Source organism: Tachysurus fulvidraco, chromosome 16 (genome assembly GCF_022655615.1).
Source record: "Tachysurus fulvidraco isolate hzauxx_2018 chromosome 16, HZAU_PFXX_2.0, whole genome shotgun sequence".
NCBI lineage: Eukaryota > Metazoa > Chordata > Actinopteri > Siluriformes > Bagridae > Tachysurus > Tachysurus fulvidraco.
The window spans coordinates 3733166-3760805 of NC_062533.1; the positions used below are offsets into that span (position 1 = coordinate 3733166).

Below are 27640 nucleotides of genomic sequence, written 5' to 3' on the forward strand. Positions count from 1 at the left end.
CTGCAGGCAGTTCCTCAGCGAACTCATGGTTTGATTTCTCTACTACTGAGAGGTGCAATCCCGAATCATGTCCGATCAATTTAATTTACCACGAGTGGATTCGAATCAAGGTGTAGAAATGCAATCGATCTCGGCATCGATCAAGAGAAACGGGTGAGAAATCTGAGCTACATTTCAGGCGTTGTTGCAAAGGGTCAGAATACTTATGTACATATGATATTTAGTTACCTTTTTTATCTTTTTTTTAAAGAATTTTACAGACATTTCTAAAATTCTGTTTTCACGATTTCATTATGGATTACTGAGCATAGATTAATGAGAAAGAGAAAAAAAAAAGAATTTAAACAATTGTGGTATCAGGCTGCATAAAATAGAGGGTCTGAATACTTTCCAAATCCACTGTATATCCTAGTCCAACATTTATCTACCATTCCTAATGTTAACCATGACATGCTGCATGCGAGCAAGAATAAAGCTTGGGGGGCGGAGTGGGGGTGGGGGGGGGGGCCCCCTTTAATGTCTCTCTCACACACACTGAAAATTAAGAGTTGGAAAAGGAAGCAGAAGTAAATCTTCTATCCCAAAGCGCAATATGATCTATTTGCCATTGCTCTGTCGGCTCAGCTGAAAACGGCTAACGTGCCACAGCAAGCGGAGAGGAGTTAGAGTAAGTCTATGAAAAGCTTGGAGATTTAAATAAAATATTTGTTATAATATATATCGTCATGCTCAAAGAAAGGTATGCGGTTTGAAAATTCCAGACGGTTTTAGAGTTCACGCGCTATGAAGTTGTTTGAATTAGCTGCTAGGAAATCTCACCTGTTCATGCATAGTCAGTGGCTCTAATAAGGTACTGCAAAGGAAAATATACCAAAAAAGAAAAAAAAAAAAAAGAGGGGGGTGGGGATGGTGGGGTAGTCTTGTGTGTCTTTACTTACCACCAAAAAAACAAAAAAAAAAAACGGGCAATCAAAATAATGGGCTTAGAAAGATTCTTGTGGTAAATGTACAGTGGGTAATAGGATTGGCTGGGCAGAAGGGGTAGGGGGTTGGGGGGTAGAAGGTACTTGAAGGAAGATGATTGGGTTTAGTGAGCTACGGGCAGAAGCAAGCGTCTAACCACCCACAGCTGAAACATGGCAGCATCTAAGCCCAGCTTGGCACAGACACACCATGCCGGTGGCCCGTGTAAATGAAAGGGCCCCGGATATAGGAAGGGGGTACAGGACTTACGAGGTTGGAGCGGGTGAGAATCTGGCTAGCGCTCAGTACCTCCTCCTCAGATGACTCATCCGTATCCTCTTGGTTGGTCAGATTGAGGCTTGGCGTGCTGCCCGTGTACTGGCACTCCTGCAAAGACGGTGTGTCACCTTTGTCCATGCTGTCCAGAGAGCGCCGCCGCACGCCCCAGTTAAAGTTGTCCATGCTCTCACCCTGAGAAAAGTACAGAAGCACGGTCAGTGTTTGTCTAACAACAAAATACAGGTTCCCTAGTTTATTCTCTATAGCTTTCTTAACACATGTGAGATGAGATGAGGCATGTGCATGCCAGTAAAGGAGCAACGGAACATGGAGGGACAAATTATAGATAGTAAAAATTCTACAATGTATATACTTATATATTCCACTATACATATAAATATATACACACATGCACACATCCACTTTATTAGGAACTCCTGTACATTCGTGCAGTTATCTAATCAGCCAATCGTGTGGCAGCAGCACATAGCAGAATATCATAGAGGTACAGGTCAAGAGCTGTGATTAATGTTCATATCAAACAACAGAACGATGAACACATCTGACCTCTGTGACCTCTGATTGTTGGTAGCAGATGGGCTGGCTTGAGTTTTACAGAAACTCATGATCTCCTGGGATTTTCACTAAGTAGTCTGCACGGCACAGAGCGAAACACAAACATCCGGTGTGTGGAGGGTTTTCCCTACTTTTTTATTTATTTTTTTATTTTGATGTGAACATTAGCTCTTGACTTGTGTCTCCATGATTTTTAGCACTGCGCTGTTGCCATGTGCTTGGCAGCTTTGATAACTGCATAAATTGGGCAAGTGTTCCTAATAAAGTGGACAGTAAGTGTATATACATACATACATACCTATACACGCAAACACAGGAGCACAGAAATAAATAAATAAAATAAATAATGCACCTAACTTGCAGATTTGGACAGCAATAGAGAAAATCATAATCATTTAATTGCCAATGAACTCCATAAAAGTGGAGACCTTATGAGAATGTAAACAGTACAACTGATCACTAAGCAGCGAGTGATAGCGTTCTACAACCCACAGAAACGTACCTGCATCTCCTGAGCGCAAGAAAAGGGGAAAGACAACAGTAGTGTTAGAGCCAAAAGACAGAAAGCCCAAAAAACAGAAATGCATTCTGCTAAAGTTTGATACGGCACCTACTGTAATTCCCTGTTCAAACAGAATCGCACAAAATAAGGAAAGGATGTTTCTTTAAATATGGAATCATTTATTTGTATAAAGCTGTTTTACACCGTGCGATTCCGGCGTTTGTTTACGATTATTCCTACGTTTCACTGTACAACGTGATCCCAACCAGACCATGTGATAACATGCTAGATTATATCCTAGAGCTACCGTTAAAGAAAATGACTAGATTCTGCTACAATGAGTGGGAAGTGACGAGGCACAGGTTTGTAAGCTCTTTAAATAGTTTCATGTTGTCATTATTGTAAATAAACCCAATACAGAGCATGTGCGTGCTAATTAGCGAGCTACATACCTGAAACCTGTAATTCATACAAGTCGTAATGCAATAGTGATGAGACATTATAGTCTTTCTCTCTGCTGCCACAATTGATGAGACGGATCTTCTTTTTTTTAAATCCGAGGTTGTTGGTTGTTTGCCATTTTTGCCATTTTTTTAAATCACCTCCATTATCATTAGCGTAGTTTTTTGTCACTATATTCTTAGAGGACTCTTATTATGGCGGTCGCTCACACGGAGATTTGAATGAAAAATTTCTGACTCTGCTAGAACTTTATGGTTATCCGTCTCTGGTCGAGACAGCACAAGATCGGCTGCCAGTGAACATCACACACTGCAGCCCAAAGATTATCTTTCACGATCTGCGAGTTTGCTGTAGACGGCAACATCGGGATGAATATCGTGACGTGCGTAGCGGTGATGTTTAACACCTGTACGAGGTTCTTGACAGATTTTTGTGGTACATGATAAGAATGTCTGCTATAACAAATTAGTTTACGGTAAAATTGTGTTCCCCTCAGAAACGGTGACATTACAAACAGAGCGGAAACTTCAGCATGTCTGAAATATGATCTATTCACAAGGATCAGTTCTCACCTCTGCATCTTCCAATTCTACATCCAGGAAGTCAAAGTCCTTAAACACTCCAAACTGCTGCTCGCTTCCTGCGTCTTCTGCCTGCCCGTCCTCCTCCCGTGTCACTTCCTCTACTGTGGGAATAAGGCTGGTCTGCTGATCACCTGCATCCAGGTCCTCGTTTGAGGAGAAGACCACCTGCAAGAAAAGCCAAATAAATATAGGACAGTTCTGACAATACATGGGTATGTATAGGTACTGCCTCTGTGACTCTGTGTATAGGTACTGACTCTGTGACTCTGTGTACAGGTACTGCCTCTGTGACTCTGTGTACAGGTACTGCCTCTGTGACTCTGTGTACAGGTACTGCCTCTGTGACTCTGTGTACAGGTACTGACTCTGTGTACAGGTACTGACTCTGTGTACAGGTACTGACTCTGTGTACAGGTACTGACTCTGTGTACAGGTACTGACTCTGTGTACAGGTACTGCCTCTGTGACTCTGTGTACAGGTACTGACTCTGTGTATAGGTACTGCCTCTGTGACTCTGTACAGGTACTGACTCTGTGACTCTGTACAGGTACTGACTCTGTGACTCTGTACAGGTACTGACTCTGTGACTATGTACAGGTACTGACTCTGTGACTATGTACAGGTACTGACTCTGTGACTATGTACAGGTACTGACTCTGTGACTATGTACAGGTACTGACTCTGTGACTATGTACAGGTACTGACTCTGTGACTATGTACAGGTACTGACTCTGTGACTATGTATAAGTACTGACTCTGTGACTATGTATAGGTACTGACTCTATAGGTACTGACTCTGTACAGGTACTGACTCTGTGACTCTGTACAGGTACTGACTCTGTACAGGTACTGACTCTGTACAGGTACTGACTCTGTGACTATGTACAGGTACTGACTCTGTGACTATGTGTACAGGTACTGACTCTGTGACTATGTGTACAGGTACTGACTCTGTGACTATGTGTACAGGTACTGACTCTGTGACTATGTGTACAGGTACTGACTCTGTGACTATGTGTACAGGTACTGACTCTGTGACTATGTGTACAGGTACTGACTCTGTGACTATGTGTACAGGTACTGACTCTGTGACTATGTGTACAGGTACTGACTCTGTGACTATGTGTACAGGTACTGACTCTGTGACTCTGTGTACAGGTACTGACTCTGTGACTCTGTGTACAGGTACTGACTCTGTAACTCTGTGTACAGGTACTGACTCTGTAACTCTGTGTACAGGTACTGACTCTGTAACTCTGTGTACAGGTACTGACTCTGTAGGTACTGACTCTGTGCTACTGAAATGAGACATTACACTTACTGAAGGATTCTTGGGCATGCCAGTCTCTGGTCCACACAGAGACAGGACGTTCATTAGCTTCTCTCGAGTTCTCCTCTGCAATCATGGTGACAAACCAAATAGTAAACACCACCAGTACTGATTTTTTTTATGATATGGCCTACAGAAATCAAGGTTTGGGAAGGGAAAAAAAGTAAAAGGAGTAAAAGATTTTAATCAATGCACCTGGGACAGCTGAGGTCTCTTCCAGCTGACTGGTACCAGGCCATTCGAGTTTGACCCAGATGAAGTGGAGGATGTGCTCCTGGTTACAGCAATGACCTGAGGTTTTCCGTTTCGGCCGGGCGCATTGCGTTGATCTCCGTACTTGTGCCCTATTATGGGTGTCTAGGAGAAATGTAGAAGTCTAGAGTAAGCATTTAGCTAAGCTGCAGCACAGCTACAAAAAACAGCAAGAAAGATATGAAGAAAAAAAAAACTGGTAAAACTTCTGTAGAGTGACTCTGAATTTAAATGACAGGAAACCCAATCTACAGCCTATATATACATGCTTAAATCTAAAGGACAGTGTGTACCTCTGAGATGTCGAAGTGAAAGTCCAGTGTTTTGCCAGGCAGCTCCTTGGAAGCATTGTTGAAGATTCGTGTGAAGGTGATTTCAGGTGAGCCCGTTGACTCGGCATTGTAGGAGCGCTGCACCTCATCGGGCACCACCAAACAGGCAGAGCGAGACACCACCAACTTCAGAATGTTCTGGGCCTCTTTCCAGTAAGGGCTCTGAATTAAATCACATAAAATTAAATAACAACTCTCTTTTCTGATTGATGTGACGATAATTTAAGACAATTACAATTTTGTATGAAAAATGCTTTGAGCCATGAACACCATGAACCTGCCAATCTATTGCTGTTTTCAGTGATGCTTCGCCATTTGCATTCATTCTATAAATGTAACCGAGACATCTACGGCTGAGTTCGACTGAGACAGAGCTCAACACCAAGCTGTGAGTAACAGGAATCATTACATATATGTTTTAAAGTACTACACGATAGCGCGTGATAAAAAGCCGATAGCAAACGTGTGGCTGTTCTGTTCCGTACCCACCTGCACATATTTGCCTATAATCTTCATGATCTCGAGGTTGAACTGCTTGACAGGGGCTGCTGACAGGTCTATGTGACTCAGTAAGCTGTAAATGATTTGCAGCAGAGACTGTTGCATGCTGGGTAGCCCTTTCTCTAGTAACTGAAATAAATATCCAAAAAGACAAGACATTATTTTCACTGCACCAGAAGTGTACGAACGAGTGCATTTTTTTTTCCAACGAAGTTGTCCCGAACCTCGGCTAAATATGTTACGAGGTTAAAGGTGATGTCTGCGAAAGCGTCGTGGAGGTAACGGCAAACCACGTTGATCCAGTTGGTGCTGTCACGTGAGTAGCTGTGTGTGGAGTACAGGCTCATCATGTGTGCCAGGTTGGCCAGCGTGGCTGACTTCTCCTCAGCACACACTTTGGCAATGCGGTCTGCTGTTTCTTTGCAGAACGCTGTGGGGCTGTCAAAGTGCTGGATCAGGTGAGGCAGCAGGCACAGGATGTTCAGTGGAAAACCTAAAAGGAAGAAAATAGAAATAGGAAAATATGACACAACTATGCAGAGAGAACACAAAATGGATTTGTGGTACGGACTCAGCATCTAACTTTAAAAATCTATAGGTCACCATGTCCAGCTTGAAGCCCGGTAACATTACTGTATATGTATTGAGGGGGAAAATAGTGTGGAAAAATGTAATAAGATGATGATTTGTTGTTGTGTTGAGTTCATTTATTTATAGCGACATCAAGTGTTCAAAGTAGGAACTACATTTATTTTGAGAAGGGACGGGTGGTGGTGATGGGGGGTGTTAATGTGTATTAAAGTGAAAACTGCATTTCGATTTAATACCTGATCATTTAACTGGTGATTTGAGATTTGTTTCAAAGTTATTTTTAATTTTTATGATGTATTTAAAACAAGGGTTTGTGAACTCTTAACCACACGGACTTGTGTAGTGAGTCTTTAATACCCTATTTCTTGTTAATAAATCTTATCTCTGTAAGAATATCTCTAAAAGTATCCTCTGACTTCTGCCTATTTGATGCAGAACAAAAACTTTGTGTGTCTGACTAAACATCGTGTGCTACAGGAAAATGTTTGGCAGTAAAGAAAGAAAAAAAAAAGGCTGCTGGACAAACTGTGGAAGATTCTGCAAAACGTTCAGTGCAACTAACGAGCCAAATTCCTGATAAAAATAAAGTGTCTAATTTCATTATTTTTGAAGGTTTCTCTCTTCACAGCATTTTTTGGATTGCACGAGGTACTGAAAATTCCATAGCTTTTTAGACTTCCGTGAGCTTTTATCACAACAACAAATTGCAGAATTGATAAAACGTTATAATTCAGTTCACAAGCTGAACATCGGATGTGTTGATTTAAGTTTATACAAAAGCACTTCCGGTTTGCTAATTAAACCGGACCGATGCCGATCCGAGAGCGACTATAATCGTCTTTGTTCACCACATAAAATTTAAATTTTTCTGCTCAAATGTTTTCTACGGTAAAGTTAGCAACGTGATTAGCGGAAAAACGGAAAACTACATTTACATGAATGTAATTTATTACTTAAAAATATAAAAGTGTCTGAGATGCCAAGAATGAAGTGAAGCCAATTTCAGCGGATTTTAAAAAAATGAATAAATAAATAAATAAATCGCTGTGGGCATAACGTGAAGCAAGCTAGCACGATAACGGGCCGCCGGTGAGTCTCTGCGTTGGCATGGCAACCTTTCTATTATTGTTGATTTTCTTCTTATTATTATTACTACTATTATGATGATGTTCTGACCTGCCACCTGTGAGGGGTCCACGAGCATGTGCCGACACACACTGATCAGCTTGCTCAGCAGGTGTATGGTTAGCTCCTGCGTTGCGGCTGAGGTGAAGCCCTTTAGGAAGAGCTGCAGCAGGCCGGGGAAGTTGTACCAGCGCAGCTTGGCCTGTACGCGCTCCAGTCTCTCCCTACTGTCAGCTTTGTCCAGGGGCAGCTGGGCCAGCAGCCTGTTCAGCAAACGTAGGGCCAACAGGTACTCAAACTCATAGTCTGACTCCAGAAGTGATGCTGCAATCCAGAATAGGGATGCTAGCAGGTTCGTGGGGTCCGCAGGTGGACCAGGGTCTCCTGTACAAGTCCCAGGACCACCCCCACCACCTCCCCCACCAGTCACCACTCCGCCTTCACACAGCGATGATAAGCTGCGCGTGCGAGCCAGGTTGCCGTGGTTGGCTCCTGGGCGATCGGCCACATCCAGCGTGTTGCTCCTCCGGCGGTCGCCTCTGCGCTCAGCCAGGAGACAGGCACGTAGCGAGTTACTGCATAAATGGCTGTAGTGCATGTGTAACAGTCCACCAGTGTTCAGGTTCAGCTGGCCCGTGCTCTTCCGGTTGATGGCAAACTTGTTACCTAGCAAAGGATCATAGCACGAAGCTCTGCAGAAACGTAGAACGTTTTTTGTTAGACTTTTGTTAGAAATCGCTAAACCGATTGTTCTAATACAACCATGAGCAAATAATAAACAGTATAAAAAATAGTATATAGTCTAATAAAAAATAATATAAAATATAATAAACAGTCTTACTGTGATAATGCCGTGAGAAGGTCATAGTTCTTCACGTTATCAGCTAGAGTATCTATACCAGCCTCCAAAGTTAACAGCAACTCTATCACAAAGCCCTAGGAAGACAGAAAAAAGAGATAGTGAGTGTGTGTGTGTATGTGTGTGTCTGTGTGTGTGTGTGTGTGTGTGTGTGAAGAAATTAAGGCACTGTTCTTGGATATGATACTTGAGAAATGTAATAATGATCTAGAGTTCCCGAATATGTCGTAATCTGAATTCTTATGAAGCCACACACACACACACACACACACACACACACACACACACACACACACACACACACACAAACACACACACAGAGTAGATCAGAGAACGAGGCTTTCAGCTCTGTATGCATTACAATTAACAAGTAAGTAGCGATGTGTCCTTCTGTCATTTATATGAAACCTGTGTGTATTTTAACTTACTGATAGCTTGGATCGTGACAGAAAATGAAGAGAAGTACCATATAAAGATATAATAACCATTATAAAGATATAATCTATGCTATTGATGTTACCTGAGCCTCCTCTCCTGGGTCTCCCACAGTTTCCACCAGACGCGACAGCACGTCCGAGAGAGTGGAGGCCGTGAGCGGCTGTTTCAGTGCCCTGAAGATCTGAAAAGAACGTCCGGCGTAATGGCGAGAGGAGCAGGACAGAGCAGTCTGCAATGCCACTTCACTCAAAAGCTGCTCCAACTGGAATCCTGTTCAACACATACAGGCTGCTCAACATGGCATGCTTTTACTCCGAGTACACAAACACCCCTGCTTACTTAAAACAAACAAACAAACAAAAACAGTAAACATTAAACAACAAAAGCACAAACTAACCTGACTGACTTTGTTTGAAGACCGTAACAACGTGTCTGAGGAAGATGCTGAGTTGCTCGGCACTCTTGATGTTGGTGTTTTTAGGAGACATGTCCTCGTGATTCCACAACGGACCTCGTTTCCTATGAGCCAGCCAACACAACAAGTCTAGTAAGTGACTCGGTAGAGTGTAGAGTGCAAGAAAAGAAGAGAGAGCACACAGCTTCTAAAATGTCATCGTCTACAAACTCGCACACAAAAATCTGAGTTCTCACACACACACACACACACACACACACACACACACACACACACACACACACACACACACACACACACACACACACACATGCAAAGCAACAATACCCTCTCCGGTTAGACATGGCTGTGGACACAAGACGACAAAAAGCCTCAGCACAGACATGCCTGCAGCTTACTACTTTAACTCAGTCTCACACAAAACAAGTTAGTAGAGTCTATTTAAACCTCCAGCATCCACAGCAAAGATGACACAGAAACACTATGTGCTTTTGACATTCGACACAAAAATACATACAAAATATGAGATTCCAAACTGAAAATCGCATAAAGTAAACAATGAGGCATTAACCACATGGACACTGACGCTCACCTTGAGCTGATGAACTCAATGAGGTTTTTAACTTTCTCGTCCTGTTCAGCAGACAGCTGCACCTCACTGAGCAGCGTGTGGGGAAGGTGCGGCAAAGCCGTGCCGCCTAGACTGATACTGGACGACGTTGAGCTGGAGCTCAAACCGGAGTCTGTCATTGGAGACGGCTGGTATTCGGGAGCCTCCGACACACCTGAAGGGGAGGAAGAAAAAAAACATTTAACACACACAAACCTGCTGGAAAGAACTGCCCCGACATCACTTCAACATTCTACAGGGGTAAAAATAAATAAATAAATAAATAAATAAATAAATAAATAAATAAATAAATAAATAAATAAATAAATAAATAAATAGTTATTGTGCAACACCTGTGAGGCTGAACTCTTGTGGAATGGGTTTAACTGTGAGAACCCTGGGCTCGTGGAACTCGCGGTTGCGCAACAGAACAGAGGCCAGTGATTGGACGCTGTTGTTGTTTCCCTGGACGCTGTTGTTGTTTCCCTGGACAACCAGCAGGTGGAGCAGCAGGCGCTTGCAGTGCTCGTAGACTTCTGGGTGCTGGTGGTCGAAACCTACAGGGAATCAGACATCATTAACAACTGCACAAAACAAACTGTAAAATATAATGGTGGTCTGGTCAGAAAGAGGGAAAAAAATAAATAATTATACAAACAAATAAATTAATGAATGAATGAATGAATGAATGAACAACACTCCAGCTCACATTTTTTTTCACTGGCTCTAAAACTGCTATTATGATCAAATTCCTATTGCGGATCATTTTACATTCATAAGTAAGTATATGCAAATCATTTGTTGATGCACGTACCTATGAAGATGGCATGCAGAAGGAGGTGCAAGTAAGCACTCCATTCCACTTTAACTCCATGGTCCACAATCAGGTCAGTGAGCAGGATCACAGCAATGTTACACCTGCAAGAAGGTCAGAACATAAGAGGAAAAAAAACACAGACAGCGATGAAGGACCTCGTTTATTACGGATGCGTTCGAAAGTCTTGCAAGGAACTATTTAAAAAAAAAAAAAAAAAAAAGATATCCCGTACAGACAGACAAACAAACAAAACCATACTGAGATTGAAGGGAAAAAAAAAAAACAGGTCCTTGAGCATTTGGAACCATTGCTTGGTACAAATAAGTTTAGACTGCTGGATAAAGGCATGTAACAAACAAACAAACAAACACACAAATAAATACATGTAAATTTATGTAACCTGTGAAGGGAGACCCCAGGTGCAGTAGTTTCTGGTAAATAGTCAACCAGCGGAGACCAGCAGCCTCCTGTGGGTGGGAATGGAAGGGGCTCAGGACAGTTATGCTCCATGACTTTCAAACGCCAGTTTGCATAAACTGGCATGGAGTCACCTGGAAATGGGGAAAGAAAAGAAATGGTTATATCCTAAGTGCGCATGATTCAATGCCACAGGCTTAACTCATAGCTCTGAGATTAAAAAATAAACAAAACAAAGATCTCACTTTTTTCATCTTCGTAGGAGCCACCAGAGCTGCTGCTGTAACGGGATTCCAGGCGGTGGTGCTGTCTGTTCAGATTGCTGTTTAGCCCGCTATAGATATCTAAATGAGAATAACTGCACACACACAGAGAGAGATGAGCATTAGTAAGCATCACATGCTGGGTAAGTGTATGATCAGGTATGAGGCTGTGTGAGACAGATGGAACATTGAAAAGTGTTCTTACTTGTCCTCCATATTGGGGTCTTTGACCTTGTTGTCATGGTGGCCATCAGGGCCAGGAACCATAGTGTTACTGCTGGATGCAGTGCCTGTTATTTAGCAAAGACAAAAAAAAAAAAAATGTTTATTTTCAAACAAACTCACTATTAAAGACAAAAGCTGGTAACAATATGAATGTATTGTGTAATGCTCACCGGTGACGGAAGGGATTTTGTAGGAGGAGGTGATACGGTAATACGGTGGGTTATCCATGTGGGTTACAGCTGAGCTCACAGGGTCAGTCAGCTCCAGCTCGGTCATCAACTCCTCCAAAAGCTGCATAGTTTTGTCTCTTCCCAGGTAGACCACAACACGCTTTACCTGGAAGAGACCGAATATGTAGAAACAACATTTATATCATTCTCAGACAGGTCTGACTCTGACATGACCCTACACCATACAGTATGTTCCACACTAATAAAGCCATTCATGCAACGGTAAGAACGTATATGATATGATTGGCCAAAAAAGGTGACACTCACATAAGTCAGGAGACTTGGCTCACTGTTGACTCCGGATATGCTGATGAGGAAGTGTAGGATGATCTTGAGATTCTTGGGCCAGCTATCTGCCAGAGTGGTCCATACATTCTCAATCTCTGACCATGCAAACTCATCTCCATACTATACACACACACACACACACAAAAACACACATTATTCACATACATGATTCCACAGTGCTTAAATGGTATCCACAGTGCTGATGAACCATTAAAAACCCTGGTTTTACAGGACAGTGTGTGTACCTTAGAGGTCATGAACATGAGGTTGTTTAAGATCATGGTGGTTGCCTGTGGTGATCCCCAACCCTCTCCTCTGAGCCATCTGCGGCTGTTCACCATCATCTCGCGTTCACGTGCGTTTTCTTCGTCCTCTTGCTCGTCCTGCCGGCGCACCGGCGGCTTAAATTCTACCAGCTCCACGTTGTTCATCCAGGGCAGCAGGTAGTGCAACATCACCTGCCTACCACCGGGGTGCGCCGTCTGAATCCTCTGACTCACCTCTGCATTTGGACAAGAACGCAAACAGTTAAAGCGGCTCAGTGCGGAAACTGTGGTGTTACAGTAACACTCCAGTGATTTACCTACAGCGAGTTTACTTAAAAATGTCTTTGTCAGCGTTCGCACTAAAGCTGCAGATGACGTGGAATCGACTTGAAAATCACAGGACTTTCTTTTGTACCTGAGAAGATGGGGAGTGTGAGCTCAGGGTATGTCCGTGCCAGCTCTTCACTGAGCTGGTAGTAAGATACCGAGTAGAGGTGGGGCAGCGGCGAAGGTGGAGTCAGGGCACCATCGGTGCGCTGGATCTCCAGTTTATGAGCATAGCGGAAGAGCTTCGGCTCCAAGATCTAAGGCGTACAGAGACAAAGATCATCGACACCACCGATTTTAAACTAAGAGGTCGTTTTTAAATCCATTCCTCCTAAATGAATGCTTTTTTGTACCTGAAGGAGCTGCATGGCCACTTCATAGATGTCTCTAGATGAATCTGCAGCCTTAAAGAGGATCAGGTTCAGCAGCACCACCGTATCAAACTGATAATCCCTGCAAAATATAACCAAGATATAACAATCACACACATACTATTCTCCGTGGTTTCACAGACAGTCATCATAAACCCAGAAAGACTGAGCTGACTGAGCCGTACCTGTTTTGAAAGACGTTGGCGATGGCTCGAAAGCAGCCGGTGGCGACCCTGCGAGAGCCTGTGTAGCAGCGATCTACAGCCCAGAACATCAGGTTGCTCTGGTCTGGGTTTAGTTCTAACAGTAACATCACAGCCTCGCAGCCCAGCTGGTGAACCTGTAAACACACACCACACATTCACAGTGTCAGGAAAAAAAAAGGATCTTCGATTCATTTTCTTTTCAAAGCTGTTTCCATCAATTTAAGTCCTTATGATGAATGTGTGGGTCACCTTGCGGTCTTGTGAGTCCAGGATGTTGTCTAGCCATTTGTAGAGGTATCCGTCAGACGATAGGCCGACGTTATCGGCCACCGGGCCGCAACAGAGGACTGCAGACATAGCCTGAAGAAAACAGGTGGAGTTTGTGATGCTTAATCCTCTGTGCATACGAATCTGAAGCCACGTACTGGGATCTGCTTCGATTGTTACTGTTATAATGTTGACAGTATATGTGTGCTTAAAGGCGGGGGCTCCAATTTTTGAAAGCCAATTTCGACATTTGAAATCACCAAAACAAACACGTCTGTACCACCCCTGAATCGATAGCTCCGCCCACACATACATACGTAACCCAGGCAACTAACAGAAAGAAACGTGTCTTTATCATAGCTGAAGGGAAGAACAATACGATTGCAGATAAACAAACAAGCAAAAATGACACACAAGCATAATCATGTAAAGGACAAAGGCATATATTAGTTCTGTGTAACAAAGCAAAACCAACGTTACTCACCTATCGAGAAGGAAAAAAGCGCCTCGGCGTCTTAAGTAAAGTCGACCACATATTCACAGGTCGGAGTTTCCCGAGTCGATAACTCCTGAGCTAAACGCTGTTACTACACAAAACGCGGTTGTAGCTGCCTCTCTACATTACTACGATAGAAAAGAGGTGTTATTTGTGTAGTAACAGCGTTTAGCTCAGGAGTTATTGACTCGGGAAACTCCAACCTGTGAATATGTGGCCAACTTCCTGCTCCTTCAGTTCTCTCCAGCGCTGGAAAGCTGATCCTATATTAACACGTCCTACTTCTTGTCCTTATCGTAAGTCTTTCTTCTCTTTCTTTCTTTGTTTTTATCCTCCATGTCCATGTTAAAACCGCTTTCTGCTAATGTCACACATGCGCACTGAACACTCTCTCCGCCCATACTGACAAGCCCCGCCCCTTTCTGCTCATTGGCTACACGTTTGTTTTGATTTTTGTTTATTATTCGGCCCGACTCGGTTTTCTGAAGCATTTCTCAAAAATCGGAGACCCTGCCTTTAAGTATTGTGCATTTAGTGTGTATTCTTACTTTGAGAGCGCAGTACTGGTGTCTGTTTATCTGCATGTTCCGGTCACTGTAGCGGTCTAGAGGAGTGAACATGATGCTGAAGGGTCCGGCCCAGTGACTGAACAACATGAACAGACTGTGTCTCAGAGACTGCTGAGGGAAAATACTCCTCCTCTGGTGCACTGTGGAACACACACACGAATCGAATATATGTAAGGAGGAAACAACTTGCAGATACCAAGCCAAAAAAAAAGATTTTTAATGTGTGCTTGCATGTACCTGGCACATTCTGGATTATGTTGGCCACCAGGGCGCTGAAGTGTGAGCGGATGTCTCGGAGCGTGTCTGAGTCTTTGTCGTTCTCAGCCTCCAGCAGCTGCCGCGTCAGATCTACGTACTCTAACAGGGTACTGTTCAGAGAATGGCTCTCCCCGTCCAGCCCCCCACTCCCACTACACACACACACACAGAATATTGTTGTACGAGTCTTAACTAAGACTATATACATTATAACTAAGTATATTGATAAAAGCCTTCATCTCTAGCCACTAATAAGTACTAACCAATAAGCTCTAAGTTATTCAGGATTTTTGAATGGGAAAGTTGAATAAAAATAATAGAGCATGTGATTGAAATTGATGTGTTTCTTATCACCCAGGTGAATGTCTGAATGTCTACTTTTGGTTTGAAGCCTGTGTTTTAACAGTGATGACTACATTTGACTGCAGTGACGACTGTAATTGTTGCAGTCACCGACATGAGGACCAGAGAGCTGCCTAAAGTACGTTTAACATATCGAAATCTAAATATCAGAATATAAAAGCTGATCTTAAACATCCTGAATCAAAATGTCTTCAGTACAGAAACAAAAGGGATTTTAGAAGCGAGTGCATTCGAGTGTGCGGAGCTTATTTTCTGGGAAACAAAAAAAAAATCATATTTAAAGCTCTCTGAACCTTTTCGTTCTTTCAACCGAAGTCCTGAGACAAATATGAATATAGTGCTGCGTAATATTCATTCATTCATTCATTTTCTACCGCTTTATCCGAACTACCTCGGGTCAAGGGGAGCCTGTGCCTATCTCAGGCGTCATCGGGCATCGAGGCAGGATACACCCTGGACGGAGTGCCAACCCATCACAGGGCACACACACACACACACTCATTCACTCACACACTACGGACAATTTTCCACAGATGCCAATCAACCTACCATGCATGTCTTTGGACCGGGGGAGGAAACCAGAGTACCCGGAGGAAACCCCCGAGGCACGGGGAGAACATGCAAACCCCACACACACAAGGCGGAGGTGGGAATCAAACCCCCAACCCTGGAGGTGTGAGGCGAACGTGCTAACCGCTAAGCAACCGTGCCAATTAAAATGTAAATTGAAACAGAGCTTGTTATATAACAGAGGTTTATGTATTTGAATGCATGTCTGTTCAGGATAACAGATGAGATAAAGAGAACGTCCCGTACATTTGGCTGATAACTCCCGAGTCAGCCAGCAACTCAAAGATCCGGACCAGCTGGACTCTGAGGATGTCACGACGCCTGCGCCGCTTCATGTTCTACACAAACAAAGGAAAAGAACATAATTAGCAGAAATAGCTCATAGCACAAGTGTACAAATATATATATATATATATATATATATATATATATATATATATATATATATATATATATATATATATATATATAAAATCCTACACATCATCTTAATCTTTACAAATAATGTATACTAGATACATGCTGGAGATTCTTCCTTGCACCTATAACAAGAATGCATCTGCTCACCTCTGGCCTTCTCTCCAGAGCCTCTTTAATGATGGGGTTCAGCTCCTCTAAAAGCTCTCTGGTAGACAGACAAAAACATAACATTACTGTGACATACACGTGGACACGTACACGTTTAGAGCATACACGAGCAACACGCACAGATTAGGATGAGGTGAAATCAAATGTACTGCTTTATAACACACACACACACAGATATAGACACACCTGAAAGCAACGGGGTTTGTCCGGCCAAGCCCCAGGACAAGAGACTCCGTTATATCCATGCTCTCAGAGCGCATCATGGGAACCACATGCTTGAACAAGGAAGAAGGGGACGGAATGCCAATGATCTGCACACACACACAAACACAAACACACACACACACACACACACACACACACACACACACACACACACACACACACACACACACACACACACACACACACACAATCCTTAGCCTAGACAACAGGACACCAGTGTCACTGTCCTTACCTCAAATAAGTGATTTAACATTTAAAAACATTGAATAAATTGGGTTTAACAGCCCCAATTTATGATGAACACCATGATACACAATGACAAAAAAAAAAAAACATAACTGAGAATATGACGACTCTCTGACCTTTGACTCGTAGCTGTATCCGCTGTCCGGGGTGGACGCCAGCGTCTCTGGAGGGGAACAGCGGACAGAGCCGGCGACTGAGGAGGACGAGGATGAAGAGGACGACGAAGAGGAGGTTGTAGAGCTGCAACAAAGGATCAGGTAGTTCCTCCACAGGCCAACATACGAGTCACTGCTGCTCAAGCTGTTCATCTTCTTAGCGTTTATCGGGCTACTGGAGAAGGTAAAGTAGAAAAACAATAAGGGGTAGATTTGTTATACATAACTATGTTTCTAACACTTTTTCTTTAGCAGTTGTATAAAACTCCTGTGTACTCTAAGGCAGAAAAATTCCCAAACTACAATATAAGAGTCCAAAAAGAATAATTAAGCTATTAATAAAATATAAAATCTCCTGATAAACCAAACATATACCTCCAAAATAAAGCTTACGGCATCCATCAGTTTATAACGATACTGATGAAATTACAGACAGACATAAACGATGTCCTTACTTGATGTCCACTTGTGGAGAGAGCAGTTGGAGCCGGGTGGAGGCAAAATGCCAGGCGTAGCTCAGCGCAGTGGGGCAGTGCTTGGGCAGGTTCTCCTGGCGTAGGTAGCTAGACAGGCTGATGACCCATGGGTCCTGACCCTGAGTCACATGTGCAAAAACCCAAATGTGCGACGGGCTGACTACGTCAAACTGGTGGCTTATGGGAGAAGAGCTCCACTCCGCCAGGGTCTGTAGATCTATCCCACTGGGACAGTACAGCAGGCTGGTCTGCACAGGAAGAGTTGCATGAAGTGAGTAACAGAAATGATGCACTGAATAATGACAAGATCATGTGGAGAAATCTTATGGATTGAGTGTGTGTGTGTGTGTGTGTGTGTGTGTGTGTGTGTGTGTGTGTGTTGGTTTGCTACCTGATCTGAACCGGTGAGATGGATGAAGCTCTCCAGGACTGAAGAGCTCACCCTATCCATCACATCCACAGCCAACTCCTCATCACCCTGAAACACGATGGAAAATGCATTCCAATCCCACAGAATGAAAAAAATAATATATATATACATAAGGATGCTCTTTGTGGTCATGATGTATAGTTACCTTGGCGATGCCTAAGGCGTTGTGGAGTGCACGCACTTCTTTAAGCACGTTGACTGCTAGGCGGCGTGTGGCTGGTCTACAGCTGCACAGCACCACAAGAGCCAGACCCTCTACCACGTGCAGCACTCCCACGACAGGAGAGCGCTCCAGAGGTAGACACCCACTCCCCTTAGAGCTCTAACACACACACACACACACACACACACACAAAGAAACAGTGTTTTTACTTCTCACTTGTTTTCACACACGACACGACTTAACATTTTTACTGAAATAAAATAAATAAATAAATAAAAAAACCTACTTCTGCAGAATAGGGATAGAAGTCACCTTACATGATGTCAAAGAGACTCAGAAAGCTAGAACGCGAGTAGGAACAGAAACACACCTGTGCGTCCTGGCTGCGGTTGCTGCTCTGAACAGCTTGTCTCCATTGACTGATGAGCTGCAGCAGCATTTTGACGGCGTTGTCCAGCAGCGTGGGATGCACGTCTGTCACCTCCCGCACGATGAAGTACACAAAGCCCGAGAGAACGTCCTCCCTCCAGTCACAGAAATCCACCATCAGAGCCTGCAGAGTGGTGAACGCCAAGCTACGCAGCTCCTCATCCATGTGAATAGTCAGTCTGCAGGATATACACGTACTGTAAACATCTTCACGGCTGTTGTCTCTGACTCAACATTCACATAAATTAAAGGTCTGTCTCTAGATAATCACATATTATTTAAGTCCAGGTCAAATCAAATTCACACCGTTATGAAGATTTCCTTCCCAATGTTAAGTCCGATCTTACTCGATCTGAAAAAGCAGCCATTTGAACATTTCACACAATATGCCACACCCCATTTTTGGAAGATTCTTTAAAGATTTCAATAGAAAAAAAAATCGATGTTTTGTTATTTCAGGGAACCTTAAAGGAGTTTGAAGCCTACATCCATCAACATGCATCAATCTAGATATTTTGTTAAACACTTTAGTTTCAGTTCATCTAACAAATGAGTGAAAATACATCACACCATATGTATGTGTGTGTGTGTGTGTGTGTATATATATTCAGCTCGGCACATATTGTCCCTTTTCCACCGAGGCAGTTTGAGTGCTTGTTTGGAGCCTAATTTAGAACCAGTTCTTTCTGTTTCGACCGCCAAAGCACCGGCTCTGAACCAGTAAAAGTGGTTCTTAAGTAGCACCAAAACGTCGCTGGTCTAGACTTAAGAACCGCTTGTGTCAGGAGCTGTGGGCGGGGCTGTGGGCGGGGCTACTGTTAGCGCATTTGATAACGTACCTTAAGTATACTAATGTTTAATACACTTTTACTTTACCGCGATATGCTACATTATCAGCACACATGATAGTAGGTAGCTACATGCTAAGGCTAAACTTTTTTCTGTGTCAATGATAAAATAACGTTATGTACTTTCTCGATTACAACCTCCGTTTATACAGATTACACGGAGCCGCACGTACACGTTAGATTCGCCACGTTTGGATGCCAATGTATGTTCACAAAGCCATGAGCATTAACGGTAAAGCAACATCCGCTATTGTTGTTGTTGTATTTGTGTTTGTGTGCTGCGCTAACTTTGCTGGGACACGTGACACGTATACAGTGACGTCACACTCGGCTCTGTGACGGCTCTCTAAGGTTCGCCAGTGGAACCAGCACCCGGTTCTTTTTGGTGGAAAAGGGGTCATAGTTCGTAACTTGTAGTGAGTGTAGCACTTTTCAAGACAGCAAAGTGGTCTGAAGTGACGGGACATTACCTGGCCAGGAGCTCAATGAGGTCCTGTCTGCTCATGCCATCAGGAATCAGTCTGGGGATGGCGGCTACACACGTCCGGAACAGATCGATCTTCGGTTTTCTCTCTCCACTACGAAAGGACACGCGTACACATTGTTTAACGTTTTGCCGTGCGACTGCATTCCGGCTGTGATTCTACTAAAGAGCTCGTCTAAACTACACAGATACAGAGACGGCACTCACGTGATCATGTCCTCTGGCTCTTTATTGGACATCTGCATGCTGGTCATGCTCATGGAACGACCCACCTCTTTATCCAGGTGCCTGAGGATGTTATCTAGAGCCTTTCTCACCTGAGGGTAGTACAGAGACATTCCTACACACACACACACACACACACACACACACACACACACACACTAAACAGCCTGAACAAAAGATCCCTTCACAGCAGACCATTAAGCCTTTATATACACAATATATTCAGTACTGAGATACACAAAAGTCTTTAGATGTGGCCGATTTCTGAGCAGTGCTTTCAAGTATAAAACAATAGACTGAAATTCAAACAAACAAACAAATAAATAAATAAGTCGTTGGCTGGGACACGACACAAACACTCTTACAAAAGGTTATTTAGACAAAGGGTATACCTTCTTTTCAGTCCAATAAAAAGTCTGGACAGGAAAGACTGGAATTCTTACCAATGACCTTGGCCTCCTCATCAGTGAGGGTGGTGTTCAGGAAGATTTTTTTGACCCGTAAGGTGTTACCCGAGGGCAGGATTACACCGGTGGTGGGCATAGGCGGCTCGCCATCTTTCTGTTGGAGGCTGTCTGCGATCACCAGGAACGCCCGTAAACCTATATTCATTCTCTGAGAGGGCGAGAGGTGTGAGACGAAAGGGGAGACAAAATCATATTTGTGCTGTGTGTGTGTGTGTGTGTGTGTGTGTGTGTGTGTGCTCATGCTCATACCTCTGGGTTGATGGTGAAGGTCTTGTGAGACTTTCCAACACAGAGCAGGTCATAGATGATTTCTTTCATGGCAAAGTCCAGCCTTTCCTGTAAGGCACAGTACAGACGGTAAGGTAAGTAAAGTCACAGAGCTCTTGTAAACACACTACACACATCCACACAACAAGCCTCATTTACTACACCTTCCAATGTCCTGTTAAACCTGACAATGTCTTTACCTCGTTAGCATGATTCATCTGATCTTAAACCCTTAAGTATTAACAATATCTTCCTCTTACAAGTGTGACTCATCACTAAATATCTCCGGATGACCACAAAAACCTTGGCTGCATCCTAAAAAAAGAAACTCGGGTGGATAAAACCAAAGCACTGCAAGTCTGATTCGAACGTTTGACTACTCCGATGTTGTGGGAGTAAAAAAACACAGATGTATTTACTTTCCATGATTTTGATTAACAGAAACACATCCAGTGGAATTTAAGACATCTTGATGTGGATGCATGGATTGGTGTCTCGGGATGAAGTTCTAAGTACGTGTTACGTCAAATATTTTTGAGATTTCCCACTCAAAGTGTCTCTCTCTCTCTTTCACTCTCTTTCACTCTCTCTCACTCGCTCGCTCATTCACACTCGCATTCACACTCGCATTCACGCTCGCATTCACACTCGCATTCTCACTCGCATTCTCACTCGCATTCTCACTCGCATTCTCACTCGCATTCTCACTCGCATTCTCACTCGCATTCTCACTCGCATTCTCACTCGCATTCTCACTCGCATTCTCACTCACGCATTCTCACTCACTCATTCTCACTCACTCATTCTCACTCACTCATTCTCACTCACTCATTCTCACTCACTCATTCTCACTCACTCACTCACTCACTCACTCACTCACTCACTCATTCTCACTCACTCACTCACTCACTCACTCACTCACTCACTCACTCATTCATTCTCACTCACTCTCTCATTCATTCTCACTCACTCTCTCATTCATTCTCTCTCACTCTCTCATTCATTCTCTCTCACTCTCTCATTCATTCTCTCTCACTCACTCATTCATTCTCTCTCACTCACTCACTCATTCTCACTCACTCACACTCTCACTCACTCACTCATTCTCACTCACTCACTCACTCATTCTCACTCACTCACTCATTCTCACTCTCTCACTCACTCTCACTCACTCACTCACTCACTCATTCTCACTCACTCACTCACTCATTCTCACTCACTCACTCACTCATTCTCACTCACTCACTCACTCATTCTCACTCACTCACTCACTCATTCTCACTCACTCACTCATTCTCACTCACTCACTCATTCTCACTCACTCACTCACTCATTCTCACTCACTCACTCATTCTCACTCACTCACTCATTCTCACTCACTCACTCATTCTCACTCACTCACTCATTCTCACTCACTCACTCATTCTCACTCACTCATTCTCACTCACTCATTCTCACTCACTCACACTCTCACTCACTCACACTCTCACTCACTCACACTCTCACTCACTCACGCTACTAGTGCATTAGGAGTCTAATTCGGCAGGCAGTAAAGAATGGCCAGACATGAATCTTTGCCATTTCCAAACTTACCTGAGCAATGAACTGAATGATCTTGACAAAGATATTAAGAGGTGTGTCCCTGGGTACCACGCTGCGGGAGCCCTTGGGGAAAAGTGCTGAAACAATACTGAGGAGGCGACTAGAAGAGAGAAGAGAGAAGAGCTTAGTGGTCTCTGCTTGTGTGGTTAGGCAGATCAGTCATTTTGTATTTTTTGCATCTAGACAGCTAGAGATTTGTTTGTTTCTGTTCGTTTTCACATGTCAGTCGATTGGCAGGACTTTTCCATGTCACCTCTGTGTGGTGGTGTTGCTCTCGCACTTGATCCTGATGATGTAAACCCACAGCAGCCTGTAGAGGGACTCCAGAGCTACACGAGACATTTTGGGATCTTTGTTCTGAAAACACAAGATGTGCGTGTAAACTTTATGCACATTTACACGTAAGAATCAAAGAGCCAATCAAATATGAATGAATGAATGAATGAATGAATGAATGAAAGAAATCACTCTATCAGTACATGCATTGATGATTAAGATTCCTGTTAAAGTTGCGAATCAGCATGAAGGCTTCATTAATGTGATTTTGTAAAGCCAATTACGCCGGTGATTTGAACACAGCTCTGTTGATCCTTAAGGAAGAGATGATTCATTAAATTGCAAAGAATTTATAAAACCCCTGCGAATAAGCCTTTGATTAACGCGACACATTTTGTCCAACATACACTAAACAAACTCCTACAAACCCCGGGTCCATTACAAACACCCACAAGCACTTAAGCTTCTTAAACTCTTTAAAAAAAATAAAAAAAAACATAAATAAAAAGACTAAACAGTTTACATCCGACCAGCAGAGAGGACATGAACATAAACCAAACACATACACAGGTAGCATGACTAGAAGCGAGGTCCAATAAACCACCGTTTCGCTCAAACATTTCAACAAGAGCGACACAACGTGAGTTACGACGATGTCTAAATGCGTACTATGTACACAGTTCTTTTATTTTCTTAATGTCTGTGATCGCTATAAACAGTTTAGTGGACATTCATTCACTCATCTTCTACCGCTTATCCGAACTTCTCGGGTCACGGGGAGCCTGTGCCTATCTCAGGCGTCATCGGGCATCGAGGCAGGATACACCCTGGACGGAGTACCAACCCATCACAGGGCACACACACACACTCACACACTACGGACAATTTTCCAGAGATGCCAATCAACCTACCATGCATGTCTTTGGACCGGGGGAGGAAACCGGAGTACCCGGAGGAAACCCCCGAGGCACGGGGAGAACATGCAAACTCCACACACACAAGGCGGAGGCGGGAATCGAACCCCCGACCCTGGAGGTGTGAGGCGAACGTGCTAACCACTAAGCCACCGTGCATGAGTGGACATCTCACTCAAATATCAACAACATCGGGCAGCTTTTTTTTCCTCAAACATCTGCTAGTACGAGCTCAGATCTCTGCTCAGTGATTACGTCGCAAGGGGTCCAATGCACATTGATCCATGAGTCAAATCAGCCCACATAGAAGACAAGGCCAATCAGAAGACCTCCTAGAAACAAGATCGGCTCCCCTGAGGGTCGGTCACCACTCACCTGGAGAGTCTCAATCTGCTTACGGATGCTGTTGTTTGATGGCATCTGGAGCGAGTGAATTTGTGAAAGAGGGAAATAATGGAGAGGAAAAAAAAAAAGATGGGAGGAAAACATGCGTGTTAAATAAAATAAATAAATAAATAAAAAAGAAAAGATGATCGTAAGAACTAGAGAGAGCAAACATGAAACCACACAAACCAAATATGTACCTGAGATCTAATAACATGCACAGCCGTTTCTGAGACACAGTGTACACGCCTCCATACTAAACAACGGGAAGATGCGAAGATGATGGAGAAATACTAATGCTGCAATCCACTCGATTCCCAGTCGAGATGTTACGACGACGCACCGAACGGGAAAATCCAAGCATCGATTTCTGCTCGGGAAAACTAGATTTGTTCTGGGACTCGTAACCTTAACTGGAATTAAGTTTAATTGCCTTGACTACGGTGACTTAAATGTTATTTCTGTATGCCGATGCTTTCGGAGCCCAAACGTGTTCGGATTGAATTTTAGGGGAATCGGCTTGAATGTTTTCTGAGCACGGTGGATTGTAGCGTTACCTTAAGCACCGTAGCGGTAAGAGTGGTGCTATTATTAAATAAGCACTGCGATAAACAGCTGGAAAAGAAAGAGGATAAATGGGGAGACTAGAAGCAGGCAAAGTGATTTCATGGGCTTGGATTTTTGGGGGAAATATAGACAAAGATGAGAAGATGCGTGCAAGAAAAGTGAGGAACTCAACATGGATCGATCAGGAGGAAACCGGCCGTGTACTGAGCCGACAAATCACAAGCCGGTGGGCTACAGAAGCTTCTACCTGACACCGATTGCAGCTCGGCTTTGCTCGTTGAATCTATGGATTGATTTCAGGCTCGGAATTAAGGAGGAGCTCAGATTCAGATCAGAAACAGTTTGCGTTACAGAAGCGACACAAGACACGGAAGCACGAGCTTGGATTAAGCGTTAATTGAACCCGGTTACTCCCAGGGAATGGAATCACCAAGAAGGACAAGCATGTGATCACAGAAACCAGGGAATCATTGGGGGACACACACACACACACACACACACACACACACACACACACACACACACACACACTTCCTGCGCCACAGCACCAGGAGGAAAAAGCAAGACAAATCTGATCCTTCGTAAAGTGTCTTTACGATCTTTATTTATGTTCGGCAGTCTAATCCGTTTTTAGCACTGAGGCACACGCAAGCATGTGTACAATCCCTGTCTCTCACCCCCCACACACACGTATACACACACACTCCTAAGTAAATGCATTTTATTACATAAAGAACTACTTACTGTAATGTATTATTAATCAAATTGATTATTTTAAACATTTACAAGCAATAAACACTGAATAAACATCGTTATCGACCTGCAGGGACAAAACTACCCGGACCTCCACTTTTTAATCGTCCGGTACTCGATTAAACTTCACTGTGTGGTCCTGAGTGGAGGTGGCATGGTGTAAACACAACAATAACTCAATAATGGAGGAAGAATCTATAATCTGTGTGCATATTATATGGGCTTTAAAGGGGTAAAAACTGCTGCTGGTTGATGCTAGCTGAACGTCATCGAGTGAAACCTAGCGGACAGGAAATTACCTTTAGGTGCGAGAGGCAGTTCTGCAGGAAGATGTGCCAGTTATTGAGGAAAAATTGCTTCTGACTGACACACAGCAAACATGTGACCAGAGGATACAGTGCCTAGAGAGAGAGAGAGAGAGAGAGAGAGAGAGAGAGAGAGAGAGAGAGAGAGAGAGAGAGAGAGAGAGAGAGAGAGAGAGAAATAAAGGAAAAACTAATTTAGTAGGGGTTTAAAAAAGAAAGAAAGAAAGAAAGTATAGTAAAAAATAAAGTACAGCAAAAGCAAAGTGCTGCCCTATTCCACATACAACTGATCTAGAGTGATGATTAATACAGATTCATGTAAAAAAAAAACAGAGTGAGGGAGGAGAGAGAGAGAGACAGACAGAGAGAGAGAGCGAGACAGAGAGAGAGAGAGAGCGCAAGAGAGTGAGAGAGAGAGCACGAGAGAGTGAGCAAGAGAGAGAGCACGAGAGAGTGAGAGAGAGAGAGCGCGAGAGAGAGAGCAAGAGAGAGAGAGAGAGAGCACGAGAGAGTGAGAGCAAGGGAGAGAGCAAGAGAGAGAGAGAGCACGAGAGAGTGAGAGCGAGAGAGAGAGCGAGAGAGAGGGAGAGAGTGAGAGCGAGAGAGAGAGAGAGAGAGCACGAGAGAGTGAGAGCGAGGGAGAGAGCAAGAGAGAGAGAGAGAGCACGAGAGAGTGAGAGCGAGAGAGAGAGCAAGAGAGAGAGTGAGAGGGAGAGAGTGAGAGCGAGAGAGAGAGAGAGAGAGCAAGAGAGAGAGAGAGAGGGAGAGAGCACGAGAGATAGAGAGCATGAGAGAGTGAGAGCGAGGATCAAGCAAGAGAGTTAGATTAGATATAGCGAGAAGTAAGCAAGATATTGAATAGATAGGATAGAGCACTCTATATTATTCTCAAGATCTAGAGAGGAGGGATTCCTAGAGAGATGGGCATTTACCAATGAGTGCTTCTTCCTGGAGCTGAGGTCAAAAGTAGTCTGGTAGAGCATCTCCACAAAGTTCTTCAGACAGGGCACATTCACCTCATTCTTCACAGCCTTAAACACACACACACACACACACACACACACACACACACACACACACACACACACACACACACACACACACACAGAAGTTATGATGGTTCAATCAAGTTTGCCGATAACAAAGAGCTAAATACACTTGTACACACAGTATAAGCTTCACGATCACATGCTATCAGGGATTAGAAACCAAACGTTGAATTAACGTTTAACATTGAACTTGTATACATTTCTATCATTTATACAACTGAGCGATTCAAGTTCGAGGGCTTTGCCCCAAAGGCCCAGCAGTGGCTTTTCTTTCAGAAAGTCTTCGTTCTTTTTGTATTTAGTCTGTTACGCTTCATAAGCAACCCGAAGCAGCACTGCACCGGCTTGTGGCTGTGAAAGGTTCAGCGCTAGGCTGCAGATTGCTCAATCGGTGCTATGATGACGAGTAAAGGATGTGTCCCGTTGATAAGGCTGCATATTTGCATCTGGGAAACATAAGTCAAATGTTGTGGCTCCTCTTCGGAAAGCAACGTCTAAAAACTGTTGTAAAATAGACAGCACCGAGTCCCCGAGGTTCTCAGGTGATCACAGACACCGCCGTACACAAGCGTACATTGAGAGTCGGGTACTTACAGCAGCTACAGGGATGAGGATCTCCACAAACAAGCCGGCGAGGGCATGCTTTATATCCTTGTCTTTCACCTCGAGGAAATACTGGGCACATTCCTGCATGAACAAAGAGATACATCAAATATGATGTTCCTGTAGTGTACGATGCTAAAAGTGTCACTAGGGTCTCGGTGTGATGTCGATCGCTATCTGGCGCTCACGGGGATTGATGGTGCTGCAGCTGAACAACTGTAGGCTCAATAAAATGTTCGGGAAATTAGAGAGTTAATTAAGCGTAAGACGGTGAGTGCGGTTTTTTACTGTGACGGGATAAAACAGTCGTTACTCTGCACTCAGCTTGGAGGGTTGACTGCAGATTCTTACAGTTACTCATACACTTTTATGCACTGGACATACAGTGAGGGGACAAACCGAGATGCAGGAGTGTGTCTGTGGGGATTAGG

The 27640-nt window shown here is 43.7% G+C and overlaps 1 protein-coding gene across 13 annotated transcripts in view; it reads right to left on the bottom strand.

Moving 5' to 3' along the window:
• Positions 1-27640, bottom strand: part of fryl (furry homolog, like) — a 91679-nt gene that overhangs the window by 24489 nt on the left and 39550 nt on the right. For 6 of the 13 annotated variants that reach the window (XR_007138091.1, XM_047801661.1, XM_047801657.1 and 3 more), the window contains 45 exons: positions 27201-27293; positions 26490-26588; positions 25552-25653; positions 23924-23968; positions 22612-22715; positions 22350-22458; positions 20739-20825; positions 20466-20637; positions 20005-20137; positions 19784-19891; positions 18407-18644; positions 18019-18195; positions 17835-17921; positions 17423-17691; positions 16929-17142; positions 16528-16652; positions 16321-16378; positions 16000-16091; positions 14800-14972; positions 14542-14702; positions 13480-13590; positions 13210-13364; positions 13007-13106; positions 12742-12910; positions 12306-12562; positions 12040-12180; positions 11713-11878; positions 11523-11607; positions 11300-11412; positions 11038-11188; positions 10635-10738; positions 10174-10377; positions 9803-9995; positions 9193-9314; positions 8878-9065; positions 8340-8434; positions 7550-8190; positions 6007-6275; positions 5771-5911; positions 5243-5443; positions 4893-5054; positions 4689-4763; positions 3355-3531; positions 2321-2329; positions 1234-1434 (listed from right to left, as the gene is read on the bottom strand). Coding sequence is in view for 12 of the 13 variants with exons in the window: in XM_047801661.1 (XP_047657617.1) it covers positions 1234-1434; positions 2321-2329; positions 3355-3531; positions 4689-4763; positions 4893-5054; positions 5243-5443; positions 5771-5911; positions 6007-6275; positions 7550-8190; positions 8340-8434; positions 8878-9065; positions 9193-9314; positions 9803-9995; positions 10174-10377; positions 10635-10738; positions 11038-11188; positions 11300-11412; positions 11523-11607; positions 11713-11878; positions 12040-12180; positions 12306-12562; positions 12742-12910; positions 13007-13106; positions 13210-13364; positions 13480-13590; positions 14542-14702; positions 14800-14972; positions 16000-16091; positions 16321-16378; positions 16528-16652; positions 16929-17142; positions 17423-17691; positions 17835-17921; positions 18019-18195; positions 18407-18644; positions 19784-19891; positions 20005-20137; positions 20466-20637; positions 20739-20825; positions 22350-22458; positions 22612-22715; positions 23924-23968; positions 25552-25653; positions 26490-26588; positions 27201-27293 (6876 nt within the window). In the remaining variant the exon portion in view is untranslated. The remainder of the gene's footprint in view (positions 1-1233; positions 1435-2320; positions 2330-3354; positions 3532-4688; positions 4764-4892; positions 5055-5242; positions 5444-5770; positions 5912-6006; positions 6276-7549; positions 8191-8339; positions 8435-8877; positions 9066-9192; positions 9315-9802; positions 9996-10173; positions 10378-10634; positions 10739-11037; positions 11189-11299; positions 11413-11522; positions 11608-11712; positions 11879-12039; positions 12181-12305; positions 12563-12741; positions 12911-13006; positions 13107-13209; positions 13365-13479; positions 13591-14541; positions 14703-14799; positions 14973-15999; positions 16092-16320; positions 16379-16527; positions 16653-16928; positions 17143-17422; positions 17692-17834; positions 17922-18018; positions 18196-18406; positions 18645-19783; positions 19892-20004; positions 20138-20465; positions 20638-20738; positions 20826-22349; positions 22459-22611; positions 22716-23923; positions 23969-25551; positions 25654-26489; positions 26589-27200; positions 27294-27640) is intronic. The other 7 variants (XM_047801660.1, XM_027163355.2, XM_047801658.1 and 4 more) reach the window with 4 other exon arrangements.